General features: G+C 44.8%; 1 protein-coding gene across 1 annotated transcript in view; it reads left to right on the top strand.

Annotated features, from left to right (window-relative positions):
- The window catches only part of SMTNL2 (smoothelin like 2), a 45,009-nt gene that overhangs the window by 21,085 nt on the left and 9,599 nt on the right, over window positions 1-14,325 (top strand). The window contains exons 2-6 of the mRNA XM_007054177.4: window positions 7,152-7,239; window positions 8,013-8,255; window positions 8,955-9,017; window positions 11,291-11,366; window positions 13,626-13,799. Of these exons, the coding sequence (XP_007054239.2) occupies window positions 7,152-7,239; window positions 8,013-8,255; window positions 8,955-9,017; window positions 11,291-11,366; window positions 13,626-13,799 (644 nt within the window). The remainder of the gene's footprint in view (window positions 1-7,151; window positions 7,240-8,012; window positions 8,256-8,954; window positions 9,018-11,290; window positions 11,367-13,625; window positions 13,800-14,325) is intronic.

The following is a 14,325-nucleotide window of genomic DNA, read 5'->3' as shown; positions in this document are numbered from 1 at the left end:
ACTGTCTTAACCACAAAGCCAGCTTCTCCTTTAACACTACCTTGGTTTCCCCCACACTGCTGATATCTAGGACATTGTAATTAACAACTGTGCCTACAGTAAATCCACAGAACAATGGTCAGCGCGGTAGGAAGTCAGTGTAATGGGTAGGATAACGCACTGTCTGCAAAGAATGACGCGTAATCTGCCTGAATTCTGTTTTGCTGCTGTCAGTGAATCCACTGGCCTATTCTCGGCCGTCGTCGGGTCCATTAGAATCAACACGTACCTCCGTCTGGAATCTGTTTCTTTCTAAGTGTTCCTTTTAAAAAGAATGACTTCTTTTTAACTGGGGCTCCGGGGTCTGGGTAAATATGGATTTGAGAGAGACTGACAGCTCCGGGCTGAAAAGGCAATTTTCTGAGCATGTAATTAAGTGTCTCTCCGGGTGTCTCAGGCAGATGCTTGTTCTCTCAGCTTTTCCAAACCATACAGCAACCCCAGGCAGCACATTCCTTGGAGAGCGATGTCATCATCACCTGTGTTCCTACCAGGGCTCATCCAGCTGAAAGGAACTGTTACCTTTCTGAAGAGGCTTTAAAACAAAACCATTTCATCTGAGTGCTGGGGAGCTCTGGGGTGCAGCAGAGAGAGAGAGCGGAAGGATTCGGAGCAGTGCTCTCAATCGCCAGGGTCTCATGATAATTGTACCTTCTATCCAGGGGTCGTTTTACAGACATTAATGAATGACACCTCACAGTATCCCTGGGCGGTAGGAAAGTATTGTTTTACACGGGAGGAAAAATACATTCTCAAACGTGGTCTTTAAATTTGAGTGCATGAATTTTGGGGTGCCCAGCTCTGGACACCTGCAGTTTACATTTCACAGCTCCTGAGCACTCATAACTCCAGCTGAAATCAGTGGGAGCTACAGGGGCTCAGCAGCTGGGAAAACAGGCCCCAGAAGTCTACAGTTGGGCACCCAAAATTAGAGGCTACTTTTGAAAACTTCAGCACAAGTGACTTGCTTGGGGCCACAGAGGAAATCCACGGAAGGGCTGGGAATGGAACCCTGGCTCATAGACAATCAGTTCCCTCTTACACACATTCAGCTTACAACTGTGCTATTCATAGGTCTCATGTGGTCTATGTACTCCATGCTGGTTCAGCGGACAAAGCAACTGCCCGCCTGATTGGCACACCCACATGGCAGCTGTGCTGTGAAGATAAAAGGGCAGCAAGACAGGCAGGCAGGGAGGCTGCCAGAGGGACGGAGGGACCGCAGAGAGAGGATCCCTCCAGCAGACTGGTGAGACGCAGCTAGACAAACCAACCCACCAAAGAGGGAAACACTGTGGGGAAGATTACAGAGGTAGGAAGTAGCTCAGGGAACACCAAGGGTTTGAGGGGGTCCTGGTCTGGCTGTCTCTGACAAAAGTCCTGAGCTGGATCCAAGTGGAGTGGGTGGGCCTGGGTTCCCATGTGTATCCCATCTTAGAGAAAAAACTCCTAAATCCTGGAAAACTAGGGCTGATTAGCCCCTACTCAAGCCATGGAACTTCTGCTTCCCCTTTATCCTACAGGGGCAGAATCTATTGAGGAAGGATCGGTCCTTGACATGGACTTGACAAATGCAGAGTTGGGAGTGACAGCAGAGGGGAGGATGGAGTCAGGTGGGCAAGCCTCTGCAAGGGGATGCTAACAGATAAAGACCCCCCTGAACAACTCTAACCAACAATGAAAAATCCATTCTGCACATTTACCAGCCAAGGGCCAGTAGCTCCCATCAAAGTCACTGTGAGTTCTGTACAGAGAACAGTGGCAGCAGAGTGTCCTTTGGCATTAAAAAAAAAAAAAAAAAAGTCAATCCGGCCACTTTGTACAAAGTGGGTTAAATTCCAGCCCCAGTGACGCCAACAGGAGTTTCACTGTTGACTTTAATGGGAGCAGGATTTCACCTTTCCCTAACTAAACTGTGTTTGAATTGTTGCAAACTGGAGAAAGTGAACGTGTCTACTGTCGGAGGCATCCGTTTCTGTGCATGCCAGAGCAATGAGCATGCTATACAGGAAGACTTGGGTTAGCTGCACTTTCTGTTTCAGTGGAGGTTTGCTGTTATTTATCTTGCAAATACAACATCATGGGGGTGTTTTTGTAACTCTTATTCTGCTTGCCTCATCTATGGCAAACCAGTCATGGAAATATTTTGTCAGATGAGAAAATGATTCCCTACAGTTTGTAAACTGACATTATCAAGGGTAGAAGGATCAAGAACTGAGCTACCTTTTTTGTGTCTGTTTGTAAAGCTTGTGGAATTCTTTGTGGGTTTTCCTTAAAAAAAAAAAAAGCCAATGGTTTTTACAAACATTTATTATGAAAGGATGGGATTTTCAGAAGCGCGCCACACTCACTTCCCTTTGCTTCCATTGAAGCTGATCAGAGCTTTACCACTAACTTCACTGGGAGCAGAATGAGGCCAGTACTGAGCACGTGTGAAAATCCCACCCAAACCCAGCAACAGCAGCTCAGCATTCAGGAGGAGGCTGTCATCAATGATAAGCTGCTCTGCAGGGCTCTGGAGCGAAGTTTGAGCTTGAACCCTGACTGCATGCTGCCTCAGCACAACAGAGAGGAGGCAAACAACCTGGCCGAAGTGTAAAAGCAGCAAATCAGAACACCAGGGCATAGCCTGACCGCCATGTTACATCCCTGCTCACTGCATGATCAAAACATGGGACCTCCGACTCGTTAGCGACGATGCGCCACCGTCAGCACTGACGTGACTTCACTGAAATCAGTGGAGCTATGCCGAAGATGATTGGGCCCACATGCTAATTGTGACTTGTGCAGATGGGAACCATGTGTGAGTCCACTTTACACCCTGTTGAAATCTGAATAGATGGGCCATTATTTAGGGTCAGACTGTCTCTGGCTGGTGCCAGAGTGCGATAGCCCTTCCTCTCACCCCTCTCTAGGACCAAGAACAAGTGCAATCCCTGCCCTCAGGGTAGGGTAGAGAATGCTGTCTCTGGGCAACCCCCAGGAAACAAATGTTGTTCCCCCCAGCAGCGCAAATGGGAAGTAACTTTCCTAAAGTCAGTGGTGTTGCTCCAGTTTTACACCAGTGTAATTGAAAGCTGAACTGGGCCGGTGGACTGACTGTTTACACTTATCACATCATTAACTTCAAACATGTGAGCAGTTCCATTGAAGTTAAGCACATTGCTTAAGTGCTTTGCTGGACCAGGGCCTAAGTCAGTAATGGGTGGAGGGCTGCATGCTCTTTAGACATCAGTGCACAGAGCCTTGGTAAAACACTCCGGTCCTCAAGGTGAAGATGCTCCACTCACTTCTGGTTCCATGCTTACAATGGATTTTAGTGGATAAGAGCACATTTGGACCATGGGGCTTGCTACTGCATGATACGGAGAGGGAGCACCTCAGCCAATGGGAGTGCTGAGCACCGCCTACAGGGAAGCACCTCAGCCAATGGGAGTGCTGAGCACTGCCTGAGCAGAAGCACCTCATTCAATGGGAGTGCTGAGCACTGCTGCAGAGGGAGCTTATACCACCCTCATTACCATAGTATTTGAGTGTCTTCCAGTAGTGGATAAAGCAACATGCCTAACATCTGTGTGAAGTAACTTACTGTATAGCAAAAGCCAAAGCAGAAAGCTTGGCTAATGGACAGAACACAAGTCAGAGGTGTCCCCATTTATGTTACAACCTGGCCCTTTTTATTTTAAAATGAGCCTTACGGTTCAATTCTGCACAGGCCCAAACGGGCTAAATACTTCAGCCTGAGCTTAACTTTAACACGATGAGTAGTACCACTGAGGTCAGGATAGGCTGGCTTCTCTAAAATTTTGTGTAAATCACAAGAAGTGAGTAAATAGTGGCAGGTAATTTGGATTTTTAAAATTCTAATAGCAACAGAGGTAAAATGTGTTTGTTTATAACTTATGGGGCCAGATCCTCAGCTGCTGTGAATGAGTGTAGTTTAATTGAGTGTTATGGAGCTGTGCTGATTTACACTGGCTGAGGATCTGGCTAATGATGTATAAGTTAACAGCATTCTAGGCTATGTCTACATTTACAGAGGAGTGTAGCATACAGATACTGCACACCCAGCTAGCACAGATATAAATAGCAGTGTCGATGGTGAGGCGCTGCTTAGACAAGTAGAATACAGACACACCCAAAGCTTAGGGTGTATATATCCTATATGGCTCTCTCTATACGTGCAAGCAGTCCCGCCTACGTTTACGCTATTTTTAGCAGTGTGGTGTCCTGCTGCCCTCTGCCCTGCCAGATCCTTTCACCGCCATGTGTAGCTACACACCACAGTGTGGATGCAGCTGGCTTTTCACTGTGATACATAGCTACACTTACCCTACACGCTGTCATAAGTGTAAACAATAAAGCCCTACATGTTGGGCTAAACTCTGCTCTCAGTAACACTGGGGGTAAATTCTGGGAACACCATTCAATCCACTGTGTTGCTCCAGATTTACACTGGTGTAACTGGGAATAGAGTATGTCCTTCTGCATTTTTGCCAACTTCAAGAGTTCACAAGTTATGAATCAGGCTCTAAAATCATCATTGGCTTAATTATGATTTTTTTAAATAATAATGATAATAATAATAAGGAGTTATTTTTCTTTGCCTCCAGATTTCTGCATCTTTAGGTCACGCTCAGTTCACGTTTTCAGGCTTTTCTCCATAACCATAAAGGTTAGAAATTTCCATTTAAAAAGAAAATGAAAACGGAGACTCATAAAATCACCTGCCTCCAGGAGCTGAGGCTTTAAGATAAACACCAAATATTGTGAGGGTTGGGATAAAATGATGTGAGTGGGCAACCCTGCGTCTGGTGGGATTTTTTGTTTTGTTTTGTTTAATCCTGCACTCTGAATCCAGGGAGAGAGAAATTGACATATAACTGTTGCATCTAATGTGACAACCCACTTGCACAACTGACTGCTTTGTTTTCTTTCATAATTTGCTTAGATTGAGTAAACACACGGATGTGTTGCAGATTTTTTTTTAAACTTTTGAGCCAGTCTGGTGTAAAGTCTATTTACAGTGACATCAAACTTTCCCATGGACTTTAACTTAGGGAACTCGCAGTTTCCCATAAACAGGTATAAATACCACAAACATTTTTTAATCGAAATAATCATGTGACTGCGAAAAAAATCTTTTTTTGGTCCCTTGCAACCAAAAATTGTGTACTTTCTGTTGGATGACAAAACCAAAACATTCTTGGCTGATTTGCCTGGAATTAAATTAGCAAACATCTAAAAGTAGTGTAGTTTTCCAAAAACAACATTTCAAAAGTTATAAATTGTAACTGAGTCATAAAGTGCTACGATATTTACTTTTCCCCTAATACTCTTTCCATATGTCATCTAATTGTAATGACTGTCATTTTATCTGCCTTAAGTCGAAAGAACTTGTGTAGAACATTAAGCAGTTTTATGCAATGTCCTGTAAATGTTGTATAAAGAAGATTCATGTGTAAACATAAGGGACTCTTCAAGTTAATGTTGAGAAGAGTTGTGGGCTTTACTCCACAGCTTGTCCCAGTGGAAAACTTTTGCGGGTCATAAATTATACCACTGCTGTACACAAAGGCCATTAAATCATTCCTAAGGTAAAAATACTAGGTTAGGATTTAGACTTACAATAAGTTAGGCTCAACAACTGGATTGTCTGTGTGGAGAAAAAGTTGTCTCGTATTTTGCCCATCCTGTACAGGAGGGGGAATAGATTTACTGGGATACTGCTGTAATAACTTGGACCTCACTCCTGCAGTCAGTCCTGATGTGTGTGACTAACTTTACTCACAGGAGTAGACCTGTTTAAGTGGATGGGGCTATTCAATTCAGTGAAGTTTTACATCTGCATCAGTGCTTGCAGACTTGGGCTCTCACTCTGTTTCTGCATTGATTTTCATAATGTGCATGCAAATCCTGGGTCTGATCTTGTGAGGTGCTGAGCACCCTAAACACCCACCCTGATCCTGCAAAGGCTTAACTTTACACATGTGAATAGTCAGACTGGCTTCAACAGAACTACTCACATGTGTAGAGATATGCACATGCTGTAGCTTTTGCAGGATGGAGATATTGTGTCAAAGACAGAGCAGAATCATTTGAAGACATGACAAAGTTGGCTATAAAGCAGAATAAATTAACTTTGTGCAGAAGAACTGTGACGCATGACTGGTATGTGCATCTGTGAAAAAGATCACACTCAGTTCACTGAAAGGTACAGACTGAGTGTCTCGTGTCCTGGGGTGAGATCTTGGCACTCTTCAAGTCCATTGGAGTTATGCCATTGATTTCAGTGGAGCCAGGATTTCACCCGTGGTGTGCATACCACTGATCTAAAGTAGACAGCACTGATTTTGATCCTGCTTCTTTCTGCTCCCAAAGAAATCAAAGGGAGTTTTGCCATTGACTTCACTTGGAGCATGATCAGGCTTTATTTTCCACGCTGTGTTAAATTAACAGCAGATGGGCTCACCTACAGTTCCCTACAAGCGGATGGCAGTGGTATTTGCTAATATTAAAAGCATGTCAGCTTTTAATATTAGCTGCCCGTCTTTTCTGTATAGCAGAGGGCTTTGTTTTAAGTTTAAGGACAACACAACTCTGGAAGGTTGGGGGATGGGGGGAAGGAGCACCAGAACTTCCAAGGTATTAAAGTAACAGAGGGTGGAAAAGGCAGAAATTAGTCTTTTGTGTGATGCCCCCTGTGATTACAGAAAGTCCCCCACCTGAGCGTAGTGTATCCTCTATGTGCCACAGGACGGGAAACCCCCAGTGCATAATTTGTCATGAAAGGGGTGCCAGGGCTCAAACAATTTTTTTACATTCATAACTGAGGCAGCAAGCCCAGAGTAGTCGGGGCTCTGAACTGCCAAACCCAGAGGCGCTGGGGCTCAGCCCTGGCAAAAATTAAGCATCGGAAACCCCTCCTTTCCGCACTGTGCTCCTGAATAATTTGGCTTTTTGGGGTAGGGTCTGTCTCCCACTCTTTTGCCTGGAGACTATCACAATGGGACCTGATCTCAGCTGGGGCCTCTGGATGCTATGACAGTGACTACCATTAATAATTAGAAAGCCAGAACATCGTTTAAGTGTTGTGTGTCATGTTTTGGCAGAGCCTGGACCTGGATGACCACAACGAACCTGAGACTAGAAGAGTTTCTAATTCAGCCATAGTTGAAAACGGACACCAGTCTTTGTCAGGTAAGAGGAGAGAAGTGCTCGAAATTAGTCTTTTCAAGATCAACTGTGAATGCAAAATATTGCTGCTGGTCAAGAGCTCAAGTCTGTCAGGGTCTGAGTAACTCTCTAATGTAGCCAGTGTCTTCCTCTGGAAGTTGCTCAGCATGGAACTGTACTAAGGCCCTGGCCCTGAAACACTTAGGTATATGCTTGGTTTTATTACCATGATTAGCCCCGTTAACTTGTTCGGCCCTGGTTCTGCAATCCCTTAGGCACATGCTTAAGACCCATCATCAGCATGACTTCCAATTACTATAACAGGACTTTGTATTCTGAATGCCTTCCTGTCCATACATTTCAAAAGACTTTGAAAACTATTAATTAACTCTCACCACCTGTCTGTGGGAAAGGTCTTATTATCTCTTTCTCAGAAGAGGAAATTGAGGCACGGATGGTTTAAGTGAACCAAGAAAGAATAAAGGAGTCCTGCTTTCTAATCCCCAGCAGTAGGCACTAGACTTAGTGGCCCTAAAAGAAAACACAAGTGGATTAGTCGTCTGAAGAAGCTTCTCTAATTAAGAATCTTAAAGAGTAGAATATGATCAGTTACTTCTAATTTATATCTGAGTCTGTGAAATAAATGACATAATCTGCTAGGGGAAAATTTGAAGGTTATTCCAGTCTTTCCTAAAATAAAATTAAATAAAGCCATGGTGCATAGATATTGTTGTGTATTATTAAAGATATCTGTCAATAAAAGTATTTCTCTCTACTTGTTTCCTTTAATACCCTAGGTCAGGCAAAAGTCTCACAGGAAGTGACCTCTTCCCTTCAGATGTCAAACTCGTCCCCTGAGGCACATGCCCCTGCAGTAACCTTACGGATGCCCCACCTTCCAGTTACTGCAATAACAAGAGTATCAGAGAAGTTTTCAGGAGAAACCTCCACCTTATCAGGAACTAGTAATGCTACCAGTGCCCTGATAGGGCAGAGCAGGAGCCAGAATGAGGCTGTGATAAAAACTTCCAGCCAATCAGGTAAAAGAAAGTTCTAGATATGAAAATAATTTGCTCACTGAAGCCAGCTCTGATTTAAAAAAAAAAACAAAAAAAACAAAAGCTGATATAATTTGATTCTTGTTCACACTGTTCAGGGTTCTTTTCTGAACTGCACTTCATGCAAAGGTTAGTGGCTGTGATGTTTATAGTCCAGTTTATCTGAGTCTAAGTCACACACTGCAGATTTTACATAGACGTTGCTCCCATTGGGGTTAGATAGGACCTGATCCAAAGCCCACTGAAGTCAATGAAAGTCTTTCCATTGACTGCAGTAGTTTTGGGATCAAGCCCGTAGTGCTTTGCTCACAACTTCCCCGTGAGGAAAGTCTTGTTGTTCTTGTTTTACAGATGAGGAAATTCAGGTGCAGAAAGTTCAAGTGACCTGCCTGAGATTTCAAAGAGGAGTGAGCAATGCAGCCCGGAATAAAACAAAGGAATCCTGACTAGAGTGGGTTGGAAAATAGGAGTGGGGTAGGGGTTATGGACCTGATTCTCCTATTGCACCAGTCTGACACTGATGGAACGTCAATGAACTCCTTATTTGTGAAAGGAAAGTCCAGCCTCATTGCCAACGAGAGAAATTGTGTCCAATTAAATAAAAAATCCCTCCTCTCTACCTGCCCTTTTATTAAAACAAAGAAACAAGCAAACCCCTCCTCTGTCTTCTTTGCTTTTCAGTGACTGCTGTGAAGACCTGGAATTCAAGTTCTGTGAGAACAATGGGCACCTCCATAGCTGCAGGTGGGTGTTATTTTCTCTGCCCTTCAGCATGGAAGGTATAGCCAAAACCCACATTATTATGCTAAATAGTACAGGGTAGCCAATGCTGCAGTGCTTGGGGATTCAGATCTGGTCCCATCTCTGCTGAGTAGGATTTGTCTATCCACTAATCTTTAATTGGATGGTTACATTACATCAGTATGTAGTAACACTAAGAGCGTTACAAGGCTGCATGCAGAGGTCCAATTTAGCCCCATTGAAGTCAAGGAGAGTCTTTCCATTGACTTCAGTGAGAGTCAATAAATGAATTCTTAGCAGAGGGCAATGGTCCATTCAGACTCAGGGCATGTCTACACAGCAAAAGCTGTTCTCTTGAATCCAGCTAGCGCAGGTAACAGCAGTGAAGATAGTGCCGCGTGGGCTTCAGAGCTGGCTCGCATGCCAAGTACATGCCCAGGGTCTGTGCCAGTCTTGAACTACTTGCGCTGAATCCCGTGCTATACTGTCTTCACTGCTGTTGTTCACCTGTGCTAGCTGGATTCAAAAGAGCTCTGGTAGGCTAGCCTGTACACACCTTTTGCTGTGTAGACATGCCCTTGGAGTAGTTTGCCACTGGGGTTTGGATGATCCAGCCAGAGCACAAAAAAGCCTTCAGTTTATTTTGGATTTTCCACAATACTCTTTGTCCTTACCACAGACACTTCATAAATCACACTCCCAGAAGGGAATTTATTCTCTTAGCCTTCGAATGGTTTGTCTAGCACTGAGGCCATGGAGCTACCAGATCAGACTGATTTTGCGTTCTTTGCTGTATATTGGGGCAAACTTGATTTTCTGGAGGAGAGAATGACCAGACACCTCCGCTGTGGGGAACATGGAGGGAGTAAGGGCTGTGTGAAGCTGCAGCCTGTAGAGCTGGTGGGAAAAGACTTTAACATGGGTGGTATACAAATGAAGGCAGATCAAACCCTGGTACATATCAGGAAGGCTGCTAAACAGCTGCTTTGGTACAGCAGTCACACAGCATGGGAGACTGAAATTGCTGGTACCACCATGGCAAAGCAAATTCATTGGAGGAGCCTTTGGAATGAGTAGCAGGGTTTGAAAACGTTTCTTTTCAACATCTCACCCCTTCTTCAAGTCACGAATGTGTAAAAGGACAAAATGCCTCAGCCTCTTAATTCACGTTGAAACAAATGACTTGAACTCTGTCCTAGAATGCTGTTAGTCCACATCACCAAGCTGTTACTTTCTGTAGACAGCAATGCCATTTGGAACCGATTTGCATAGTCAGTTCTGCAGGGATGCAGAACGACACAGCCTAGAAAACACATTACTTCTTAGCACAAGGGTCTCCCACAGGCTTGCACGTTGAGGATCCAGATCAGCTGTGGGCAGAAGAGCACAGGAAAACTTGTCCCTTAACCGTCCAAGGATTAAACCTGAGATGAAGAATCTTTACATTCAGTTTTCAAAAGGCAATTAAGTTTACACTTGAAAACCTAGGGCCCAATTGCCTTTTCATTTCCAGTACCAGGGAGTAAATCAATGAGGTCGATGCAGCTACACGCATATGAAACTGATGGAGAAGAGAACCGGCCCCTTAGTGTTAATGCTGGGCGAGCATGTGCTTCATTCCCATGCACAAGTACTGAACAGGGCGGAGACCCTGGGCTGTGTCTCCAGGAGGCATGACACAAAAGATGCAGCCCAGGGAGAGGTAGGGGCAAAGCTTTGCTGTCAGCCACCTTTGCACCCTGCTGAACCTGGGCTGTTCGGGGGGGGGGGCTGAAAGGCCCTTGGTGGAACTAAAGCAGCCTGTGGGGCAGCTGCTTTAAATTATATCAGCCTCCCCACAGCTGCTTATGGCTTGCCAGAGTGACCACAGCAGCCTATGATATAGTACCTTTTCCTAATGATCTGCCCTGACATGCCCTGGTTCCATCTCCAGCAAGCCCTCTACTCTGGGACTGGCAGGAGGGCCAGTGTAGGTCTGCCTGCGGTGTCCCAGCCCAGTGTCTGCACCAGGGGAATTGTCCCATGGCCCCTTGGGAGCTGTTTATTGCCCTGTATGCGACTATAGTGGTGCCTGGGACAGCGGGGAGAATCTCTCCACAGGAAATCATTAGCTCATACTGGCAGAGGTCTTTTATAGAGAAATCTGCAACTTTTCATTGCTGTGAGTAAGAATAAATGTGTGGCCACATGTCAGGAAATAGATTAAAAACATGTGGGGGAAGGAGAGAAAATACTTTCAACACTGATGCATCTTGTTTTTCTTGCTGTTTATACAGAGAAAAGCACTTCTGTCACAAAGTCTACGTCAGCCATGAGCTATGGATTGACTAGTGGAACCAAAGCTAGTGAAAGGTAGGATCTGTCCTTGATTGTTTCAGTGAGACTTTTTCTGAGTGTGTTCAACATAGCCTAAATGCAGAGGTCTTCTGTTGGCTCACCCTGGCAGCCAGACCAAGTGGGTCCTACTGGCTTCAGTCCGAAAAAGGGTTTGAGTGTCTCTGAGGCAGAAAGAAAAGGAGTACTTGTGGCACCTTAGAGAATAACAAATTTATTTGAGCATAAGCTTTCGTGAGCTACAGCTCACTTCATCCGATGCATGCACTCCTTTTCTTTTTGCGGATACAGACACGGCTGCTACTCTGAAATCTGAGGCAGAAGGAACTAGAGACCGGAACAGAGAGAGATCCTGCAGGTTTTCTCAGGAACTGTCAAGCTCACAATGATGCTTAGACTGAGATTAGTTTGTAACGTAAATTAACAGCAAAGGCAAACCCCAGAAATGGGTTACTGTGTTAGGAGCAGGTTGGGAATAGCATGTGGTTACCTGCCCTGCATTACAGGATAAGGGACGGATGGGCTTGTGGGTCAGGCACTGGATGGGGACTTGGGAGATCTTGGTTCAGTTCCTGGTGCTACAATAGACTCCCTGTGTGACCTGGGACCCTTAATCTCTCTGTACTTCAGCACCCCCCTGTAAAATGTGGGTAACAATATTTCCCTATGTCACAGCCATGTTGGAAAGATAAGTCCATTACTTTGTGTGAGGGGCTCAGCGAGGGGGCCATATAATTACCGAGATAATGTGATAACCTTTGATCTAGCCGGTTCCCCCAGCCAGTGCAGGATTGTTCCCTGCTGTATACTTTACTGTGCTTTAGCTAGGCTAGTGACCTATGTCTTCACGCACGGAGTGTTCCACCGTCATACAAATCTCACTGTCAGAACGCACCAAGTTCAGAACCTTGCTGTTGATTGCCACGTTGCTAGCCCTGTTCTAATCCCAGCATGAACAGGCACAGATGGGATGTAAAAAGCTTAGACATGTCCTTTAATAGCCATGCCTGGGCCTCTGAAAGCTCCTTTTAAAGCACTCAGCTGTGTAAAAGTTGTTATTTTGGGTCTATTTTTGGCACTTGAATGCATGACCCCTATCAAACATCCTTAGTTTGACTGGCCTGCAGCTTAGCTTGCAGCTTTAAGTTTCTAAACTCCTTGCAGAACACACTATGACTTTCTGCCTTCACTCCAAAAGGCTGACTACCACACCTTTGTGATTAACTCAAAGTCACAGTTGTTTAGTATAGGATTGCACAGTATCACAATTACTGCAGCAATATCAAGGCATCCTCAGCATGCAAAACCTCATCAAGAAACAGGGGAGCACAGGTTACCTAAACCTCTTAAACTGGGCTTGCATCTGCCCTGAAAATTTCCCTGCACAGGGTTTTACATTTCTTTTGAACAACTAATAGGTTAGGATGCTCTACCCGCTCCTTGGTGGCTAAGTCATAGGAGAATGATCATCATGGGCTTAATAGTAGATCTGGGTTTGATCCACAGCTCTGTTGTGGATAATGTGTGATCCTGAGCCAGTCAGTGCCTCCCTTTGTGCCTCAGTTTCCCCCTGTTGGAAATGGTGGGAACACACCCACCTTCACATGTGTAATATGTGGCTTAAATCACTAATGTTTGTCAAGTGCTTTGGGAACCTCAAATAGAAGTGCAAAGTGATAGATAATCCTGTATAATATAATCCAACTGGCCTGCAGGTGTAAATTGGCCTGGGTCCATTGGAGGCAGTGGAGCGACGCTGACTTACAGGAGCCGAGGATTGGGCTTGGTATGAGTGATTTAGGAGCCCCAGTACCAAAAATGTGACTTATGCCCCTAGATGCCTAAATCTCATTGGAAATTAATAAGGATTCAGACCTTACCTGCCCAACACTTAGATTTTTAAAGGGATTTAGGAGTTGCTCTGCTCAGAATTGCAACGGCTGATTTAGATGGTTAAGTCCCATTTTCAAAAGTGATTTAGGCCTAGATATTTATTTAAGCGCCTAACTCCCACTGATTTCAATGGGAGTTAGGCATCTAAATACCCTTGGAGACCTGGCCTTTTGCAGTCTACGTCCTCTGACCTTTCAGTTAGATTTAGGTTCCGAAATACCCAAGTTACTTTTGAAAATGGCTAAGTTATTCACATGCTTTTGAAAATGTTTATTCCATGTGTTTACGCTGCTGAAGTTTTGCTGTTACTGATCTCAGTGCTTTGTGGCGATACCCAATGTTCCGGATAGTTTCTCTTAGAGCGTTTTTGGTGTTCTCTTTCAGCAATACCATTGACAGTTACTATGATGTGACACCCAAATCCTGCTCCCCACCTCCGACTGTACATCGCCAAGTGGAAAGGAGGCGAGAACTGGTGCGGTCTCAGACATTGCCACGCACTTCAGGAACACAGGCCAGGAAAGCACTCTTTGAGAAATTTGAGCAGGACAGTGGGAAGTATGTCACTCCTTAGTCCTCTTGCATCCAAAGGGGGCTCAGTAATGGGAAAATATTCTGCTAACAGCTTATAGCAGAGGGATCTCCAGATTTGGAAATTTGAGCAAAGGAAAGCTGGGGCCTGATCCAGCTCCACTGAAGGCAATGGGAGAATTTCCACTGGGTGCTGGCTCAAGCCCTTGGTGGACACCTCCAACCAAGAATGAAGATCCGGTAATGTCAGGAGGTCAACCTGAAAGGGACAGAAGCCAGGAAATTCAGAGCTCAAGCTGTTGTATATTCACTCTCCTGGCCCAGTGGGTGTTGTTCAGAAGGGAGTGTTGTAAAAACCTCCCTCTGGATGGCTCATAAAAGGAGATGGATTTCATGGTCTTATAGTGTTATCTGAGAGCCAACAATATGTACTGTGCTTTAGAGGACATGGTCCTTGCCTCAATGTTTATACTGTAAATAGAAGCTAGAGGTGAAATTCTGATTCTTTTGAGGTCAACAGGGGTTTTCCCTTTAGCATGGTTAGGGCCAGGTT

Source organism: Chelonia mydas, chromosome 17 (genome assembly GCF_015237465.2).
Source record: "Chelonia mydas isolate rCheMyd1 chromosome 17, rCheMyd1.pri.v2, whole genome shotgun sequence".
Lineage (NCBI taxonomy): Eukaryota > Metazoa > Chordata > Testudines > Cheloniidae > Chelonia > Chelonia mydas.
Note: the sequence above shows the minus strand (reverse complement) of the source record. Positions and strands in the feature narration are given on the sequence as shown.